General features: G+C 37.5%; 1 protein-coding gene across 2 annotated transcripts in view; it reads left to right on the forward strand.

Annotated features, from left to right (window-relative positions):
- Positions 1-22,920, forward strand: part of CDH7 (cadherin 7) — a 224,187-nt gene that overhangs the window by 96,301 nt on the left and 104,966 nt on the right. For both annotated transcript variants that reach the window (XM_075826470.1, XM_075826471.1), the window contains exons 3-4: positions 15,888-16,182; positions 17,207-17,326. In XM_075826470.1, the coding sequence (XP_075682585.1) occupies positions 15,888-16,182; positions 17,207-17,326 (415 nt within the window). The remainder of the gene's footprint in view (positions 1-15,887; positions 16,183-17,206; positions 17,327-22,920) is intronic.

Raw genomic sequence — 22,920 nt, forward strand, 5'->3', positions numbered from 1 at the left:
AATGTCCTATCTTTTGTGGAGGCTTTCTATAGGCCGGACACCTTTCCATAAATATACGGGAAGGTGTTGGTGGTCAATAGAAATCAATGGTCCATAATTGCGGACTGCAATTACAGCACTCAATTACGGACAAATTCTACTGTCGTGTGCATGGAGCCTTAAGTTGTAAGTATATTTTCTGGTGTGTTTACTGGTGTTTTAAAAACATATGCCTTTTTGTATATTTGTTTATAATGTATTTTTAACACATATTGATATCTATAGAGAAAACACCATAAAAATGCCATATTTAGGGTATGCTTCATTTAAAATGCCATTAACATAAAGAAATGGCAAGAAAACCACCACAGACTAATAATCTATTTTTCTCTTATTACTTTAAAGAAAAGCAGCGAAAAACGCAATGTGTAAATTCGGACGTTTTTTTTAGCCAAAGCCAGAATAGATTTATTAGGAAGGAAAATGTAAAATAAAAGACTGATATGTCTCATCTCTCCTGCATCCACTTTTGTGTGGCTCAAACAATGCATGTGAGTGTATGTAGCCTTAGACTAGCTTTACAGACAGCATTGAGGTGTGTTTATTGAAGTAGAGGCAGTTTTTTCCCCACAACATATAAATATCATTACACACATAATATTTTGGTTTGTGTCTTTTTTTTTTTTTTACCAGTTGCTAACTGCCCATAGACTATAAGGGTATGTTCACACGGCTTATTTTCGGAAGTTTTTCGGGTCGTAAACAGCCGAAAAACGGCCGAAAAATCGGAAACTAGAACGCCTCCAAACATCTGCTTATTGATTTCAATGGGAAAAACGGCGTTCTGTTCCGACGGTCTGTTGAAAAACGGCCACGTAAAAAAACGGCCGCGAGAAAGAAGTGCATGCTGTTTTTGGAGCCGTTTTTCATTGACTCTATAGAAAAACATCTCCAAAAACGACCGTAAAAAAACGCAGCGAAAAACGCGAGTTTGCTTAAAAAACTTCTGAAAATCAGGAGCTGTTTTCCCTTGAAAACAGCTCCGTATGTTCAGACGTTTTTTGCTAATATTGTGAACATACCCTAAATGTCCTAGTGATCCGTGCCTATCTCTGCAAGGACGATTTAAAACGTCCTACAGAGTTTTCTCCTCTACCCCTTTCACCCTCATATATCACTTATTTTATTGCACAATATAGAAACCCTATATGTTCTGAGAAAAGACCAAATAAATATAGGTTGGCAGAGAAATAGAACTACAAATTGCTATTAAATTGGCACATGGCTAAAACGTATAAATATAGAAACGAGGTAAAGTTTCTGGTCGTTTTCTGGGTATGGTACTTTCATGGTGTTTTTCTCTATAGACTTAATTTTTTTTAATATGTTTTACAAATCTCATACAAAAACACATAATTTAGAAAATTCTACTAGAAAAAGCCATAAAAAAGGCTTACAACAATGTTTGAAAACTGCAGGCACTTTTACATGCATTTTGAAAACTGAGCTCTGATTGGTTGCTGTGGGCAGTAAAGCCAATTTTAATATATAATGCTCACTGTTTAATATATAAGACTCCTAATGTATTTTTTTCTGCTACTATAGCAATTTACTACGGCAGCGAGCTCATGCACATGACAATGCTTTCAGGACAGAATACCTTCTGTAAATATGGCATCCAATGGAGCGTGCCACTTTTTTTTTTGTCTAATTCCGTACCAAAAAAAAACCTATGTATGTCTTCTTATGAAATTGGAGGCATGCATTGGTACAGTAAATGGCTCATACACCTCTATGGGAGCCCTATAATACCTCCTTACAAAACAGAGCCATAATATGGCATGTGCATGTCATGTGGCCCAAGAAGTGAGCAGGCCTAATGGGACAGGACTAAATACTTTCATTTATTTTTATTTATTTTATTCATTGTTGGCATTACATGCGTACCTTCCTCCGACCGCAGTAATGAAAATGAATGTGGCTTCGCTGCGACCCGAAGGTTGCCGCGACCACGACAAAACAATTGGAAAAAATAAATCAAGTTTGGAATTCTTGCAACTGTTATGTCATGGTCGAGATGTCCTATGGGTCACAATGCAGCCACATTCACTTTCATTATGGTGATGCAGCAATATTTGACCATTTCTCCTTTGTTGTGGCCAAGGTCGCTGTGCTGCCCTAGCCTAAAGGCTAACACATAAATATACCTCATTGAGCTTAACTGTCTTTTCTTATTTACATATACCATAGTTAGGTCATGGTGTGGGAAAAGGTGAAGAATTTCTTAGATTTCTTTCAAAACAATAATAACTGACAGGGCATCTGGTTGAAAGATACACTGAAACCTAACCAAAATTTTATTTGGCTAAAGTTCTCTCAAAAGCCCACGTGTGTGTGTTTCTATCACCCAAGTGCTACTAAAGAAGTGCAGCTTGCCCCACCAAAAGTGCACCAGGATGCAGTCTATAGCAAGCCCTCTTGGAAAGGAGAAGGGCCCTCAACCTAATCCTTAACCCTCCAAGCCAGAAGACCCTGTAAAGGTTAGCGATAAATTGATTATTGATAAATTGATTAGGGTAAGGGCATGTTCACACGCAGAGTCAAAACCTGCTTAAAATTACGCTGCTGTTTTCAGAGAAAACAGCCTCTGATTTTCAGCCGTTTTTGAAGCTGAAAACGTTTTTCTCATGCGTTTTTTGGAGCCATTTTTGGAGCCATTTCTCTATTGACACAATGAAAAACAGCTACAAAAATGTCTCTAGAAGTGGCATGCTCCTTCTTTTTACGTGTTTTCTATAACGGCGGCGTAAAAAAATTACCCGTCTGAACAAAACACCGTTTTTCCCATTGAATTTAATGGGCAGATGTTTGTAGGCGTTCAGCTACCGTTTTTTCAGGTGTATTTTGGGGCATTTGCAAACCCAAATATGCCTGAAAACTCTGTGTGTGAACATACCCTTAGGGCATATTCAGACGTGGCAGAATTGCTGTGGAATTCCGCTGTGGACAGTCCGCAGTGGACTTCTGCAGCGGCCATTTTTTACATTTGTTTCTATACATTTATAGGAAACTTAGTTCAGACATTGCAGAAAATAACTGTGCGGAAATTAGGCTGCGGTGCAGATTTTTCCCTCTGCAGCATGCTCATTCCATTGCGGAGAAGAAGCGGACTTTCACTGCGAATCTCAGCATTTGCATTGCAAAGGCTCAAATCTGCAGCAAGTCTGCTGTGATATCCACAATGTCTGAATTACCTGTCAAATATGAAAATGTTGCTGCAAATTCGCAAAGAATCTGCAGCAACATTTTCAGTGCAAAAATTATGCCTTACAGTCTTTGCTCCAGCCTTTGCCTAGGCTGCTACCTCAGCATTCACTGCAGCTTGAAATTCTAGGTTTGGCTGCCTTAGAAGGGAAATCTGTAATGCAGGGTGTGAGAAATCTAATGGATGGACACACAAACACACTCCTCATAGACCCCCAGGACTGATACATAAGGGCACTGCAATCTGAAGAATCCTTGTGACAAACATGGACAGTGAATACTAAGGGAACAAAAAAAAAAAAATATATAGATGTATGCCATGTCATGACGGCCCACACATCGGACCAGAAATTATATTAACTTCCCAGTTTGCAAAGCAACCGTGTGTAGAGCTATTGCACCTATACTTTCCAAAATTGCACCTTATTTTCCAATACCTTATCTTTGGTACTAGACTCACTGGGGTACTAATTCTACTGAGATCTAACAAAGAGGCTGGGAAACTATAATGCAATTCTCACTCAAAAAATTAAGCAAAGTATTTCTCCTCGAGAAGGATGAAAACTCTCCTATGCTCAGCCTATAGGTAGTTAACTAAGTCAATGACTCACATTTACTAAGCAGCTTACTTTTAAGAGACTACTAGAGTGAGTGCCTGACTGACTTGTACTAGTTGGAAAGTTTATATAACACCGTTAAAATATATTGAGTATCGCAGTCTGTGTAGTAGTTAGCACATTTGCCTTAGGCCTTATTCACACGAACGTGTGCGTTTTGTGCGCCCAAAAAACACAGCTACAGCCATGTGCGTGAGGCCTTTTGATTTTGTAATGTGTCTGTAAAAATTTTGGATTGTCAGTAATTTTTAGCTCAGTAGTCCAGAAATGACTGAAGTGGATATTCTCAACCCTGTGCCACTGTCAAGAGGTACCACGGCACCTAAGTGGTTTTACAGAGGGAGGGGGCTCCCTCTATAATCCCATCCACACTCTTAGGTCTAGTTCACACAGAGGAATTTGCAGGCAGAAAAAGATGGATTTTCTGATGGATTGCCATGTCTATTAGGCCCTGACTAAGTAACGGCCTAATAGGTTGCCTGTCAGTCTAACAAAAGTATTGCAATGTATTATAGAATCAATCAGGAGATCGGAAGTTCAAGTCCTATAGTGGGACTAAAAAACTAAAAAATTTAAAAAATAAGTCTTTAGAAAAATAATGAAAATAATCCCATTGAAAAAAAATGCTTTATAATGGGAAAAATTAACTACACATTATTAGTATCATCCACAATGACCCTTGCTATAAAAATCTTATTGATCGGGAACAGCGAACGTTTAAAAAAAAATTAAAATTAAAAAGCAATGGCAGAATTGCTGTTTTTTGGTCATCTTGCTTTCCAAAAAACAAAAATAATAAGTAATCAAAAACTCCCATGTGCCCAATAATAGTACCAATTGAAACTAGTACTCGTCCCTCAAATATTAAGCCATCATAAGACTATGTTGATTGAGAAAATAAGAAAAATTATGGCTTTGGGAATGCGGAAATGGCCCAAATTAAACTGCTTCATAATATATATTTTTTAAACTCGTTTTATTGAAAATGAAATGAAACAAAGTATAAAACTAGTACAGCAAAAAAATATTGTTTTCCACTGAAGCAGATCAACAAAATACAACATCATGTCAAAGAGCAAATAAAACAATCGATAATGCATCATTACAAGACATAATATTGTCACATACAGGTGGAAAATCCACGTGTCTCATGAGTGAGTATAACATAGTGCAAATATAATAAGCAGGGAATAATTGTAACAACATAAGAAACAAATCTCAAAATTCCTATGTAGATGCAGTTAGAGGTTGGAGTGCGATTGTCAACTATAATCAAAGTTAAGTGGAGGTAAAGAAAATCACAATGTGGTAGAGGACAAATCCGTCAACCAATGAAAAAAAGACACAAGCAGCCCAGATCATATGGAATATTGTGGTGCAGTTTCTATTTTAATAAACAATATTTTTAAAAGGAATTAGCTGATTCCCCAATTGTATAAACATGTTTAGATTAGGAGACCATGGGTCAATCCAACACATTTCTGTCCATAAATAAAACTTCTTGAATTAAAAATACGTTGATAATGAATCAAGATGTCCATGTCTATTACTCCTAGATGGCATATCGCTGGGGGAGGTGATTAGAAAATTGTTAATATATTGGATAATAAGTTAATCCGTTTTGTTCAAAAATCAGATAGATAACAGCAGGACTAGAGCATGTGAATAAAGCCAGCCTCTTCCTCATGACATCTTGGACAGATATAAGAGGGAATTTTACACATATAGTACAACCTCATAAGAGTTAGATAACATTCTAAAAAATGCACAATTGAGTATATTATTGGGGACACAATGTAAATGAGATTCTGTCACTTTATGCCACTGTTCTTTAGTCAGATTCGTGGTGATATCTCACCATTTATCAAAATCAGGAAGAGTGGAATGTTTTATATTTGTATCTAGCAAAAATGTGTAAAGGCATGAAATGAGGTCCCTAGGGCCTTGCGACCACAGCAAGTCAATCAATGGATATCTAAAAAAAAGTAAACTCTGCCTGAGTAAATTCCATTCTTGATTGACGCATGGCGTAAATGTAGATAACGGTAAAAAGCAGTACTACGTAGGTCAATGTGAGAGGAGAGATTTTTTAAAAGACAATTAAATACAATCTGCCTGAAGACCTCCCAGTGTAGAGATCTCAGACCTGTTCCAAACGTTAGCATCAGACAAGGAGTAAAGGTGGCGTAAACAAGGGTTGTGCCATTGGGGAGCTTCAGCTATAGTGTCAGTATATTGTGGAATTTGTAGAACTTGGGATCATATTTGGTAGGCCAATTTCTGAATAATCAAGTATGATAATGTAGCCTCACAGTATCGTTTAAGGTAGGCCAAAGTTTAGTCATTAAGGTGGGATTCAAGGGATGAGGGAAAAGTAGGGGAGAACCAGGAATGAAAGTACCTTATCTGACCAGCAAAGTAATAAATAAAGAAATAAATCCAGGAGGGCAGTACTAGCTTGGAGTTTAGGCCTTTGCAAAGTTGAGAGTATTAGTTTCAGGCGAAAGGAGCCACAAACAAAAGAGGAAATAAGAGCAGGTGAACATTTTGGGAGTACAACCAACTTTATTAGGTTTATCCTCCCTGCTACAGAGAGTGGCAGAGACTTCCAAATTCTAAATTTATCTTTCAAATAAGTTTTTTTAATTTAAAAAATAAAAAAAAGAACGCTTCCAAAGGTGTACATAGCCTTTTACATCACCAAAAGCCTTCTCAATCGCTATACATCTGCTATCTTGTGGTTCTCTCCAGGATGATCTTATGGGTTCTAGTAAGGCAGCACTTTGATATTTACTTAAATCAGGGACTCCCATACCTCTCAGACGCGGCAGATTGAATAGAGATTGCTCAGCTATTCTAGGCCATTTCTTAACCCAGATAAATCTGAATATTTCACTTTGGAGATTCTTTATAAACAATTTTGGGAAGGATATTGGAAAACTTATAAAGGAATATAATATCACGGGAAGCACATATGTCTTAAGCGTGTTAATTCTGGCAATCCACGATAGGGTATGTTGTATTAGTTAGTCAGTTCCTGTTTGATTCTTAAAAATGTAACATTTAATTTTAGGGAATTTTCTATTGAATGTGATATCTGAATTCATAAGTAGCTAAAACTTTTTTCTACTATATTATAGGGGAGTAAAGACTTAAGTGTGGAAGTTGGCTTAGAGTTGCAATTGATAAGAAGTAGTTGACATTTGTTATCATTTAACTTATAATATGAAACTGCAGAAGACTCCGCCACAGTCTTTCTAAGGCTGTCTAATGGGGTTAAACATTTTATACACAAAATCAGAATATTGTCGGCATATAAGCCGATTGTATGTCCTTGAGACCCACATTTAATACCTTGCATCTCCTGATTGGATCTTATTTTTTGGGCCAGGGGTTCAGTTATCAAATTAAAGATTAATAGTGAAAAAGGGCTTCTCTGTTTAATACCATTTGAGATAGTAAAGGCCTTTGAACTGAAACCCATACTACACATGTGCCGTTGGCTTGGTGTATAGTGTCATAATCGCTTTTAAAAACGGACCAGATACTCCACAGTTAATTAATACTGCTTCAAGGAAGTCCCAGTGCACCCTGTAGAATTTTTCAAATAAGTTATAAGGGGATGAATATTTTTTGGTAGGACTGTTTATATTTAAACTTTGATTTTGGAAATTAAAAATTCTGCATCTATAGTTAAGTCATATTTAATAAATGTTCTAAAACGTAAATGTCCTTGCCGCACAAAGCATTAAGAAAACTTACAGTCTAGCATTAAAATGGTTATGGTCCAGTAGTTTATAGCGTTATATAGTGACAATTAGTCACAGTTATTGGTTTAGCTGGTTTACATCTTCACCTTTTAACGTTTGGAAGTACTTTATGGTAGTAATTATTCTTTCTTCTAGCCAGAGCTATAATGTAAAAGACAGATAATGTATTGTGGTTGGAGCTTAAATTCGTATAACATGAAAAGAATAACCTTCACAATGTTCATGTTAAATTATTTTATTGTGATGAGGATGCTAATGAGTAAAACTTTTTTTTTTACTATTATTATTATTATTAAGCAAGTAAACAAAGTTTTTAATCACAGACAGTTTGTATTCAAAGAGAATCTGTGACTAGATTTCACAATAGAAACTACATACATAATTAAATCAATCTCTTAGACCTGATGAGACTGATGTACTTACTTTGAAAAACCATGCCAGAATGGCTGTATAACCCTTTCTCAAGGTTTCCCTGCCTGATATTAAAATGAGCATTTTATGAGATCAAGTATATGAATGTAATCTTAATCTCTGCCCATCTAGACTTGACAAGCTCCTATCATTGTCCCTCCTCCCCCGCACCATTCTGAAATCTCACACATACACAGTACAATCTGCAGTTTGCCTGGCTCTGCAGTTAGAGTCTGCCTAACAGCAGCAGTATTAATGTGGAATTACATCTTCTAACTCCATCTGCTCCCTTCTTTTACTGCAGCACCAGGGAGACTGCAGCTTGTACTGATCATGTGTGGGATTTCAGCATGGTGTGGGGGAGTACCGACAATGATAGGAGCTTGTCAGTTCTAGGTGGGTGGGGATTGAGATTACATAATGCATATACTTGGTCTCATACATATACTTGGTCTCATAAAATGCTAATTTCAATATCAGGCAGAAAATCTTTGAGAAAGGATTATACAACCATGCTTACACAGATTTCCAAAGTAACGACACCAGCTTCATTAGACCCATAGGTGGTCCATATAATGTAATGGTGGTTTAAACTCCCATGCATATATCTAACCAAATAAGACCCACATAGGATCATAGAAACCAGAAAATCTTCATAAATATATTTAAAAATTAATGATTTTATTTCCATTTCCACATCATTAAAACAACATAAATACAAAAAAATATATAAAAAATGAGTAGCAAATACCAAGTCAACAGTAAAAAAATACAACATTGTAACTGATAATAAGTAATATGAAGTGAGACTGACTCAAAGGGTGCACAATAAGATTTTAGTAAAATCCTTTCTTTCTCACATACATTAGCCATTCAATAAGATAAGAGAGGCATTTTATGCCAAGCACAATGCATGTGGCTTTGCATCATCCAATAGTAAAGAAAAGTACCCAAATAGGAGAAACAGTTTAGTAATGAATAAGAGTCAGGATACATAAGAACTTACCTATTTACGTAGCTGAATGGTTTTGCTTGTCTACTGCGCCTCACATGCATTAGTCTATAGCTCCACTTATATTTCAACATAGGCTACTGATACATGAATTATTATTTTGCAGTGAATGATGTCTGCTCTTTTTGGGTAACTAAAATTCTTTGCATACTAGCATTTTACTAAGATCTTATTGTGCACCTTTTGAGTCAATCTCACTTCATATTACTTATTATCAATTGCAGTGTTGTACTTTTTTCTTGTTGACTTTGTCTTTGCTACTAATTTTTTATATTATTTTGTATTTATGTTGCTTTAACGAAGTGGAAATAAAATCATTCATTTTGAAATATATTTATGAAGATTGTCCGGTTTCTATGCTCCTATGTAGGTCTTGTTTGGTTATACCAGCTTCATTAGGTCTATTATATCTATCGAATAATGTGAAATCTGTTAACAGATCCTCTTTGAATGTTACATATGTAAATTGAAATATACAGTGTATTGGTCTCTCAGGTTACAATACCATTTTCATACCAATGTAATATATTTTTAACTTACAATTTCCTGATCCAAGGTAACTTAAAACCACATTCGGTAACACAAACAGTGCTACACTATAGTGAATGTGATTTTCTGAATATTCCAATCAATCAGCATGTGCCTTTTACTATTAAAACGCCTATGAATCAGAACATCTCATTAGAGGCAAGTAGAGCCAGGGCTGTATTCCTGAAGTACATGTACTAATAGACAGTTTATTAGCGTCTCTTTGCAATATAGTACAGTGCTACATGTACGCTACTGCCTTTTACCTATACTGTATGTGCTGTACTAATATCTACTTGTTCTACATACAAGTTAAAGTTTCTTTCCACTGTGTATTTAATGTGTTAACAGTCAAGATAAAGATGGCTACATCTGTATGTTCTGTACTGTTTTCTACCTGTACTACATGTACAGTACTGTGCTGCTCTATACCAGTCCTATCTGTACTATACTGCCCTCTACCTGTACTACATGTACAGTACTGTGCTGCTCTATACCAGTCCTATCTGTAATATACTTCTCTCTACCTGTATTATACGGTATGTACTGTTCTGCTATCTTCATGTACTATATGTACAGTACTGCTCTCTACCTGTGCTATATGTACTATACTGACATCTATCTGATCTGTATGCACTTTACTGCTCTATACCTGTACTAAATGTACAATACTTTTCTCTAACGGCATTACATGTACTGTACTGCTTTCCACTCATTATATGTACTATACTGCTATCTACCTGTACTATATATATTGTACTGATAGTATTAAAATTAATGCATTTAGTTGACTTTATAATAACTTTTATAATAACTTTAAAAAAAACAAGTGGCCAATGCTGAGCTGTAGCTGTATTCGCCTCATTAAAGGGAACCTGTCATCTACATAATGCTGCCCTCACTCAGGGCCACATAATGTAGTGACAGACATGCTGATTTCAAAGGTCTAGGCATAGGCTGTTGTATAAGATTAGTAATATTGAAGATCTAAATTTTCCACTTTATTATATGCAGCTAAAAATGAGTGGTAATCAGTGAATAATTATATTTAGTCTATTGACTTTGTATGGCAGTGTCATATCCAACATATTTCTATGTTTAAATAGACTGTACGTTTTCATTTTTGTTAGGCCTTGATGTTTTCAACAATAACCTAAGAAGTTCTAGCAAGATCCTAAAATCCTGAAATATGTTCAGCTGTTCTAACACTTTTTTACAAGTATATATTCTGGAGAACAAGCTTCCTGACATTAGATGTCATGGTTACTGATCTAGAATTCTCAGGTTGAGTTGCTCCCTTGACTTTTAACAAATCTTTTGTCTTTGAAGATTAAAAAATGGCCCGGCTATAATTGAACAATTCTTGATTTAAAAATAAAATGTTGGGTGCGTGCCATCTAGTTTGAGACTGGTTTTATTTTATTTTATCTGGTCTGCCATTCAACCCTTTGTTAAGCTTCTTGTGGCACACAGCACGCTGTTGATTGAATTTTGTGATATAAAGTTAAACAAACTACAAATCTGGCATTGATCTAATTCTATACTGTATATGATTAAAAGATGAAAGAGTATTCTTAAGGAATTTTGTACAATTTGTGTTCGCTAAATGAAAGGTTTGTGTTGAGTTTGGTTGTCCAGTTCTGGTAAAAGGTATGTGTTTTTACCGCAAAATCGCAGCAAATTGCGGTAAAAAAGGCATGCAGGTGAATGAACCCTAAAAAGTAAAAAAAAAAAAGGTTCAAGTATGACTTGCAACATTTTCTAGATCTTTTTTTATATTATCTTTTTTATTTTATTACAGAGAAAGAAAATTTACAGAAGTAGCTAAGCATAAATACAAAAAGAAAGCAACAATACAAGATTGTGTCAATCTAGAATATTTGCAAACTCCTTACTGTTACAATTAGGCATAAGAATAAATTACCCCCCTCCCCAAAAACCGAGCAGACAAAGAAAAAAAAAACACTCTTTTTTTCAAAACAAATTATTTAAAGGATATGTACACCTTTGAAAGGCATTTTTTTTTATATAAAAAGGTCAGTCAGTGTGATCATTGCAACTTTCTAAAGAGTTTTTATTAAAAAAAAATGTAAAAAAAAATATATGAATACACTTAAATGTATCCATTTTCAGTATATCATCATAAGTTTGAGGCTTTGTTAACTGACCTAGTGGAAGTAGAGTTGATTTTTCCCAATTAATATTAATGCCAGAAAAACACCCAAATTCAGCATACACGGTGACAACATGTCTCACATCCTGAACATCGTTGAGATACAGAAGCATGTTGTCAGTGTATAGAGAAATATTCTGTTCCCTAGCAAATTCAAGCTCCTTTATACCCACGTCAGCCTTAATTTTAAGAGCAAGAGATTGTATCAAGATGGCAAGTAAAAAAGGGGACAGAGGGCATCTCCTGCCGTGTACCCCTACTTAATTGGAAGTATAGGGAATTAAACCATTTATACCAATCTGAGCTCTTAAGCGTCAATATAGTAGCTGTATCCATGAAATCAATTTCTTCCCAAACCCAAATCTAAATAAGATCTCCCATACATAACTCCACACTACGAAGTCAAAAGCTTTACATGTGTCCAACAAAAGAATAGCTCCATTAGGAAATTAGGCCTCTGCATTCTGAGTGTTATTAAAGGCCTTACGAATATTATAGGGACAATATGATTCCATGGAGCACAAAAAGGAACTCAGACATGGTATTGGAAAGTATTCCCTTATGTAGAGTATAAGGGTCCTCTTACAGGGCCGTGTAAATGAGTGACGATCAACGAGACAGCTCGTTGATTGGCTCTTGTTTGCTCCTTTCACAAAGAGCTGTGTTTGGGGACGAGCGATCGTTACTACGATTGCTCATCCTCATACATTTCTATCATGTCGGCAGCACATCTTCCTGTTTACACAGGGAGATGTGCTGTCGACAACGATAATAATTCTTGCAGCATAAACGATACAATCAGCTGATGAACGAGCGTTTGCGAGTTCATCAGCTGATCGTTGTCCTGTTTAATGAGCGTTCACATTCAGCGTTCACATGTGAACGCTCATTCGCCCGATAATTAGCCCGTGTAAAAGGGCCTGAATTAAATCCAGTTAATCGTTGATCTACCAATTGCGACTGAAATGTCTAAAAGAGTGCATCTTCTATATCTTCAAAGCTACTTTATGTATGTTTGCTTATAAATATCAATATTCTTTAATTAGCTTATCTATTTTAGACCATTAGAAAAAAATATTAGATAAAGAACTAGGCCTTTTTCTAAATGATCCACATTAATCATGACACTTAGGCATTGATCATATCTATCTTTTGCATGCACTTGATTAATGTATATCAGTGTGTTTTGCGGCACAAAAATATCCAAAATAGCTCTCCTCCAGAAGGAAGAAAAATGTTTCTTCAGTACCTATTGTAATGTTATTCAAACAGCATCTAACACAGCTGACCGGAACTCAACCCTGAAACAGTACTGTTTCCAGATAGGTGTCTATTTTTGGGCTAATAACTTAAGTCGTGCTTCAAAACTATTTAGGAAATTTACTTACAATAAAATCCCCTATAGGAGCAGAATTTATGGTATCAGAACCAGGCAGGTAGGAAATAATTACGATGAGAGATCATTTCGTTATGGTCCAGAAATGCGTCGTCCACTGAATAAAGAAAAAAAAAATTCCTTCTAAAGAAAAAACTATCTCTCATCATCATCATTTCCTGCCTGCCTGGCGCTCATACCATCTGCACTTTTTCTTTTAACCCTTCATACCAATTTGATTCCTGCAAGGAGGATTCTTCCTTCCAGGTGTGGCAGCCAGCTTCCACACAGAACAACACAGATCTCGGAGGAGCACCGTCTCCCGTTATTATCTTCAAACTCCCTATATCTTCTATAGGTGTCACTGGAGATCTACATTAAATACTTTTCCAATGAGATTTACCTTAAAGTTTACCTAAAACGTATTTGTAGAGATGTGATCACCTGTAGAGTCAGGGCACACGTTGCGTAAATGCTACAGATTTTCCACAACGAATATTGTGCCGAAAAATAGGCAGCAAATACAGTAGCAGCAACGTGGATGAGTTAAAATAAATCTCACTCACACACTGTGTAAATACTGAGCGGAAAAAATGCTCAGAAATTGACCTGCGGTGCAGAATTTTATTCCGCAGCATGTCAATTGTATATGCATAAATGCTGCTTATTTGTTCTGGGTTTTCCCCATTGAATTCGCATCGATTCCACCACAAAAAATGCAAAACAGGAAACATTTTAAATCTTATACTTACCCAGGAGTCAGTGTTTCTTCCTCCATGCTGGCCTTCTGTGATGATGTTTCATCCCATGTGACCGCTGCAGCCAATCACAGGCTGTAGCGGCGGTAACATGGGATAAAACATCATCCCAGGAGGCCGGCCCGAATGACGTCAGAGTGCCAGCCTCCTGGGTTGACGCTTCATTCCATGTGACCGGCACTGCAGCCAATCACAAGCTGCAGCGGTCTTCTGGGATGAAACGCCATCCCAGGAGGCCGAATTGCTAGCAGACCAGCTAAGTGCTGCAATTTTTCGCAGCGGATATTACGGCCGAAAAACTGCACCACAGTTTGGTGTGGTTTTTCACCCTGAATTCACTGTGGCGCATTGGGCGGATTCCCTGCGGGCTTTTACGCAGTGCATCCGGCCCGTTAGATCACAGCCTTAAGGAGAAAGAGCATAATTGGATAAACTCTTAAATGTGATTTCATGTTTTACACAGCCACTGTAGCTATTAAACTCAGGATTAATTAAGACAACACGTATCTGACATGTATTTTCCGTGCAGATTCCACCTAAAAAAAACATGCAAAAATTCACAGTACAATACATGTGTATGGGATGCAGCAGAAGTAATCTGTGTGAAAATCAGAAAATGCTGCAGCTGTTTTATTCTACTTCACCTGCAATATAGGTTAGGGAGTCTGTGGAAGTGCTGTTTATTAGAAAGGTATTGATAATAGGTGAATTATGAATGATTTTCAGATGCAGGTTTGCTCCAACTTACGTATTCAGAATTTCTTCCCTGACAGTCATGAAGCTACAAGAAGGACATCTCACATGCTGCATGCATGTAGCTTCCTATTCTGACATGAATGCCCGAGGAATTCTATCAGTGCAGTAAAAGGAAAATTAAAACTGGAGAAAAGCAGCTGGCAGTGTAAAGATCAGTGCAATTCCCAAATGATACAGGCGTACAGGCACTCGGAATTGGCAGCATATACTGTAGCATGCCGCTCTCATCGAGCATCTTACACAGATTTCTGACATAAGAGGTTCTGTCAGTGTGGGAAGCAAAGAATAGAACAATCTGTCACCCAACAACGGCTCTGTTCTGTTGAGAGTTTTTATTGACTAAGTCAATGATCGGGTAGCAGACTGTCTAAAGATTGGGACAGTTCTCAAACTGTTATAGGGGTTGTCCAGGATTTCAGAATTGGTAAAGGAGAATCTATAGCAGAACATTTGGAAGAATTGTAAAATTCTGTGATCACCGCTTTTTTCATGGTTCTTAAATCTATGAATGTCATTAAATAAGTAGATACTTAGCCAAATCTACACCTGTTCGGTTACAAATAATTAAATGAACTATAATTTTGGATGTTTGTAATTCAGTAATTATAAGACAGTAAATTAAAATCAAACTGAAAACATACCATGCCATATGTTTCTACACAATACATAATGTGGGACCATGCAAATCCAGAAATGTTACGTTTTCTCAGCGTTGTCAATTTGGCATACAGTTAAAGTAAAATTTAACATTCATAGTTATAACGGTGATACTGTCAAGAGTAGACAAAAAGTTGTATGCCATGTTCATAACGGAATGCACAAATTGTTGTGAAGTGTTAGACATGAAATCATTTCAACTGAAAGGAAGCACAAATATCTTTGTCCTAGAATCTCTGCAGCGACCCAATGCCACTATAGGAAATAAATTCTAAACTATTTACAAGTCATATTTCCCACACAATGAGTGTGACAGCACTTCAAACTCTGCGATATGAATGTGATTTTCAGCACAGTGTGAAATACAAAGTGCATCCAAATTGTTTATTGGGAGATATAAAAATTGGTTTGCTTCCCAAAGCATTTGACAGATCTTCATCATATTTTGCAGTGAACAAGAAACTTTTCCAGATCAATTCTCAAACAATGACAATTCATGTATTTCACTCAGTGACAATGGATATTTCTTGATTTCCTCCATGTCACTAAGCCTTTTAAGTTAACAACTCTTTCATATTTTCCAACAGCTTCACTCTGATGTGGACATAGGAGAAAACACCATCAAATATGTTTTAACGGGTGAAGGGGCTGGTTCCATTTTCAATATTGATGAACATACTGGGGACATTCATGCTACAAAGAGGTTGGATCGAGAAGAACAAGCTTACTATACGTTGCGAGCACAAGCAATTGACATGCAAACTAATAGACCAGTGGAGCCTGAATCTGAATTTGTCATTAAAGTTCAAGATGTAAATGACAATGAACCAAAATTTCTGGATGGACCCTACACGGCGGGTATTCCCGAAATGTCCCCTGTTGGTAAGAAAGAGATACATTTCAAACCTGTAAAAGTTGCATGCAAAATAGATGGCTTGTTGCTTCTCTTTTGTTAATATATTTTGTTTTAACCTTTTCTCTCGTAACAAGCAAAACTACAGACCTCCAATGCATTGACTGGTTCTCTAGACATGATTCCCAGAAGAATTGTATACACAAACTAAACAGCATGATGCTGTCAAAGAAAATCTGGTTGGACAAGGCTGTGACTTGTCCAATAAACTCCTGACAATCCCACACTGCGCCTTTCGTAGTCAGTGTTCCCCGTTCTACCCTAATTACCTATTCAGAGATACAGTGGTATACAAAGACTGCTTGCTGTTAAAGCCAATGCTGTGAAGTTAGGCTCTCCGTTATGCCAACTAAGAGGTGCAGTATGAGCAGCGTATATATTAAGAACTGAAAATATGTACTGCATTAAGCCTTCAGTTCATGTTCCATAAAAATAGGCATAATACAATTTGTATGCTAAATTTATTTTGTTTCTTATGTTCAAGTTGCTTTCTTTTATAGACTCATGAATATGTATCATTAAAATCTGATTAATATACACCTCTCCTCATGCATATGTATTTTAGAGGCTACCATTTTGTATTCATAGAAATAAAACTTTACCAGAAGCACATTGACTGGAAATGAGATAAATTATTAAAGGCATAGAGCTCAGTGAAATAACCAGAATCTAATGAATTAACAGTCTGCGCCTCACTAATATCTAGAACACAAAATCACTGTGTTCAATGACATTTTAATCTCGCTTTTTCAAAAGTGTATCTCAAGTTAAAGTCAGAATTACAACATGGGTTATGGTTGAAATAATTTTGTAAATAATTAAACAAATCTCATGATTTTTACAATGTGATTTATATTATTATAGTAAAATAATGAACAAATAACATGTAAATCTGCCAGTAATGTTTCTAGAATTACAATTTTATAAATGTTTCACAATGTACTGCTGTAGGATGAAATCTGCTTAACTGAAAGCCAATACCATTTTATTAAGGAACATCAGTGATGCAAGTAACAGCAACAGATGCCGATGATCCCACTTATGGAAATAGTGCTCGAGTTATCTATAGCATTCTTCAAGGTCAGCCGTATTTTTCCGTGGAACCAAGGACAGGTAAATTATAGTCTGATTGTTTATCCTATGAAGCATGGTAGACTGGTGCATTAACAAACCACTTGCTGATAAAAGTATCAAACTATTAAGCTACTGTACTACTTCTTAAAGGGATTGTGATATTGGACATAATTAATCCTTTCATGACCACTGCTATAAAACTATGGCACATGACATAATGTATATAGTACATTATTATGTCATAATATTAACAATCAATAAAGTTAAATTATGGGATTACATTTTTTTTACTAATTCAGATTAATTTAGGAAAAAATGTATTAACATGAATATTAATAAAAAAAAGACTGTAATAAAGTACTAAAGAAGCATGCAAACCAATATTTTTACATTAAACAAATTGTATTAATCATAAAACACCAAATAATATGCACATATTTTTAAATCACCATAAGGGCATGACCACACATGGCGGAATTCCTCCGCAACTGTCCGCATCAATGCCGCACAGAATCTGCGTTGCAGATTCTGCAGCGGATCTGCACAAAATGTGCAGAAAATTGATGCGGACTGGCCGCTGCGGACTGCAGGAAAAGTGCTTCTCTTCTCCCTATTCAGTGCAGGATAGAGAGAAGGGACAGCACTTTCCCTAGTGAAAGTCAAAGAAATTCATACTTACCGCCCGTTGTCTTGGTGACGCGTCCCTCTTTCGGCATCCGGCCCGACCTCCCTGGATGACGCTCCAGTCCATGTGACCGCTGCAGCCTGTGCTTGGCCTGTGATTGGCTGCAGCCGTCACTTACACTGAAACGTCATCCTGGGAGGCCGGACTGTAGACAGACGCAGGGAGTTCTCGGTAAGTATGAACTTATATTTTTTTTTACAGATACATGTATATTGAGATCGGTAGTCACTGTCCCGGGTGCAGAAACAGTTACTGCCGATCGCGTAACTCTTTCAGCACCCTGGACAGTGACTATTTACAGACGTCTCCTAGCAACGCTCCCGTCATTACGGGAGCCCCATTGACTTCCTCAGTCTGGCTGTAGACCTAGAAATACATAGGTCCAGCCAGAATGAAGAAATGTCATGGTAGTAAAAACAATACGCTCCGCAGCACACATTAGATCTGCGGACTTCATTGCGGAATTTTGACTCTCCATTGAAGTCAATGGAGAAATTCCGCCATGAGTCCGCAACCAGTCCGCCACTGCTCCGCAACAGACAGAGCATGCTGCGGACACCAAATTCCGCTCCGCAGCCTATGCTCCGCAGCGGAATTGTACGCATCGTGTAAACGAACACTGCTAAATTAAAGTGAAAGTCAATGGAGAAACGGCTCCGCTGCGGATTAACGCTGCGGAGTGTCCGCAGCGGAATTTAAGTGAAATTCCGCTATGTGTGAACCCGCCCTAACTCTTAGGGTGAGTTCACACAGAATTTTTTGACACGTTTTTTGGCGCGAAAACCGCTCTGCAAAACTCGCCAAAAAATGGCCAAAAATGCCTCCCGTTGATTTCAATGGGAGGCAGAGAAAGCGTATTTCGCAGCGTTTTATGCCCGCGGCGCTCAATGGCCGACGAAAATCGGTATGCAGGCAGAGGAAAATCTGCCTCAAAATGCCAAACTGAATTTTCAGGCAGATTTTCTGCCTGCAAAAAACTCAGTGTGAACCCAGCCTTACAATCTGAAGGATGAATCTAAAACATTATGCAGGTGATTTGTGAATGGCATTAAAAAACAAAAAGCAAGCAAAAATCTTTAGGTCCCTAAGGCTAAAACTGGCCTGGTCTTTAAGAGGTTAAAATATTGAAGAATGTTAATAAAAAAAAAACACAGCGATAATTTAAGTTGGTGTAAACATAGGTAAAAACTACAATTTAAAGGGGTTTTCCATTTTTTTGCCCCTTAAAAGTTATCCAAGCTAGAGAAGGATATATATTTTTTTTTACTCAGTTCTCTATAATAAACCCATAAGTAGTAGTTGCTCTTCATTAGATGTGACTATTTCCTGGCTTTTTAGACTTGCAGTTTTAGTCTGTCCTGACCATTTTAGGCAACATTCCTCCTTTTTTTCAAACTGTTTAAAAAAACCTTGCAGTGTCTACTATTTATAAATCCCCGCTGTATAACTTACCTAACTAGAATGCAGTCATCTTTAATTAGTGTGGCAGTGCCCAGACACTGATATTAAGTCATAGTCGTTATACTTAGGCTGTTGCTAATCTGTGCACTGATACGTCAGCGGGCCAGCAGTTTATTTGGACAGGAGGTTTTTATGTACAGTAGAACTGTAACACAATGTTTTTAATTTTTTATGCAAATTTTTTAACTTTGAAGTATACATTAAAACGGTGAAACACGTTTTTAAATAGGCTGTTTATACTAGAGATGATTGTCGGGCATTAAAACACCAAAGCCTGAAGCTGCATTACTAATATATTCTGATGACATTTTCTGATCTGATTTCCGGCAGGTGCAGTGTTGTTATGAACACATTTCATAGACTCAAATCACTACCTACAACAATATTTATTCCCTAACTTATTTAAATAATGGCAGATGCATGTGTATATGTTTGATTGTTCATCTGAATGGTTATTTTAATCGCACACAACTCCTGACAGAAATCAGAAAAGTAAATATTGTCATGAGAACCTGGCAATAGTGTAGCATATCTCACAAATTTCAACAATCGTAAAGAGGGATAACTCATGAAGCATGCACATCAACCATGCCTCTAACCCTGCCCAATCCCTGTCCATATATAACCAGTTTCCTTTGTGCCTCCACACAGTCATTTTACCCTGTTTGTATGGCACCCAGTAATAGTGAACCCACACAGTGATGATACCTCCTTAGTGCCCCATCACAGTAATGATGTGGCATAGTGACCCCACTCAGAATCATGCCCTCATAGTGCCCACACACAGTATAATACCCTCATAGTGCTCCCACACAGCATGATGCCCCATAGTGCCGCCAAACAGTATCATGTCCCCAAAAAGCCCCCACACAGTATCAATACCCCAAAGTGCCTCCCTACACAGTATAATGCCCACATAGTTCCCCAACATGGTATAACCCCCCATAGTGCCTCTCCACATAAGATAATGACGTCATGGTGCCCCCCCCCCCCACACACACACACAAGATATAGTTACAGAGTTACATAGTTGTACAGTTGAAAAAATACATTTGTCCTTCAAGTTAAACCATGGGATGGGAGAAAATGAAGGTATATGGGTAAATCATAGAACTATGTTTAACCCTTATTAATTCAGAGGAAGAAAAAAAAATTCTTCTGAGAAATTATCTAAGCCTTTTTTGAAGCCCTGCTGTGACCATCTCCTGAGGAAGGCTATTATACAGATTAACATTTGTTAAGATAGAGAAGGCATGTACCTTTTTTTTTCTCTAGAGGAAGGGAGTGGCCCCTTTTCTTGTGGGGGGATTTTATATGGAACAGCTTTTCATGATATTATTTTTACAAGCCATTTATATACTCATACAAGTGAATTATGTCCCCCCCTTGGTCGTCGTCTCTTTTAAAAGTTTAAATAAATGTAATTATTTTATTCATTCCTTATAACTTATAACTCATGATTACAGTACGGGACAGTTGTCCGGCAGCGAGGCAGGGACTCCTAGCGTCGTACATAACTATGATGCTAGGAGCCCGGCTCCCTGCACTGTGTTCGGTCCGGTACTTGCGTACGAAATATGTCTGTCAATTACGGACGTAATGACCTCGTGTGAACATACCCTAAGACTCTCCATGCCCCTTATTAGTTTAGTTGCTCTTCTTTGTATTTTTTCCAACTCCAGGACATCGTTTTTATGAACTGTTGCCCTGAACTGCATACTTTAGATGAGGCTGCACTAATTCTTTGTTAAGTGTTAATATTATGTCACTGTCTTGCTAAGCCATGCCCCTTTTAACATACGACAGTATCCTATTGGTCATGGAAGCAGCTCATTGACATTCCATGTTGTTGTTTAGCCTATAATCTACAATTACACCCAGATCTTTCTCCACAAGTGACTCTCCTAGATTAGCCCCTCCTAGGACATATGATGCGTACAGATTGTTAGCAATCAGATGCATCATTTTTCCATTTATCCATATTGAACCTCATTTGCCAAGTGGATGCCCAAATACTCAGTTTGTCCAAGTTGGCTTGTCATTTTTGAACATCCTCCATAGACTGAACAATACTACATAGCTTGGTGTCATCTGCAGAAACAGAAACTATTAACCCTATCCTCTGTAGCATTAATAGATAAGTTATAATAGCGGTCTCAGCACTGAACCATGGGGTTCACAACTTATAACCGGTGAACATTCAGAGTAGGAATCATTGACTACAACTCTCTGGATATGGTCCTTGAGCCAATTTTCAATCCAATCACATAAAATACTTTCTAATCCTATAGTCCTTAATTTACCTATTTGACATCTATGAGGAACAGTGTCAAATGCATTTATAAAGTAAAAAAACACTATATCCAAAGCTGCCCTTCTGTCTAGGCTTCTACTCACCTCTTCATAAAAATAAATCAGGTTGGTTTGACAACTTCTGTCCTTAGATAAAGCGTGCTGGCTTTCACTTGTAATACTATTTTCTGTCACATACTCCTGTATATAGTTCCTTAAGAGTCCCTCAAATATTATTCCCACAATGGAAGCTAAGTTTACTGGTCTATAATTACTTGGGTAAGACCTAGAGCTATTTTTTTTTTAAATGGGCATCATATTTGCCCTGTACCAGTCCCTTGGCACTATAGAAGTCACAAGAGAATCTCTAAATACAACGCCTAGAAGGAAAAGTTTTGGAATTGTGAAAATCACAGGATCGATAGACATGTTAATAATATGCAAATGATAAAAAATTAAAACAAAATATTCCAAACATCTTGATTTATACAGTATCGGCTATGAGGGCCATGCACAGATACACACGTACTTACACACCTTGGCATGCTATCAATGAGGTTGTTAATGGTTGTCTGAGAAATGTTATGCCATGCTGAATGCACCTATGCACGCAAATCATCAAGATTGGCTGCTGGCAGCTCAGTTTGCAATTGCCGACCAATGACGTCCCAGATGTGCTCGATGGGAGACAAGTTCGGGGACGCTGCTGGCCATGGTAGCACGTTTAGGTCATACAGGCTCTTCAACATGCGGTCTGGTGTTGTCCTGTTGAAAAACTGAAGAAGATAAACCTCCATTCCAGTCTCCATTGCTGTCTTGCTGTGCACCATGATAGCTTTTGAGAGCGGTGGCGTGTGGTCAATGGAACACCTGTAGCTGGACATCTGGCTCATAACCCAATGTCAGGCAAACATCTTTTGATGGTTTTTGTCAACACTGGTTGCAGCCCTAGGCTTGGGATGTGACGTCCAATTTTACTTGCAGTACAGAGTGGATCACTACGTGCCATTGTTACCATCAGATGATCCGTCCGTGCAGAGGTCCACCTCCACGCAGCTCTTGCTGTCATTCCCATTCGTTGTTGTTCTCCCAACCTCCGGGACAGACAAAGTTGAACAGTGCTGAAATCTAGGCATAGGCGCGTAGCGATCTGCCGAAGTGATAAACCAAGGATTCATAGTTCAAGGATTCTGAC

Source organism: Rhinoderma darwinii, chromosome 5 (assembly GCF_050947455.1).
Source record: "Rhinoderma darwinii isolate aRhiDar2 chromosome 5, aRhiDar2.hap1, whole genome shotgun sequence".
In the NCBI taxonomy this organism is placed as follows: domain Eukaryota; kingdom Metazoa; phylum Chordata; class Amphibia; order Anura; family Rhinodermatidae; genus Rhinoderma; species Rhinoderma darwinii.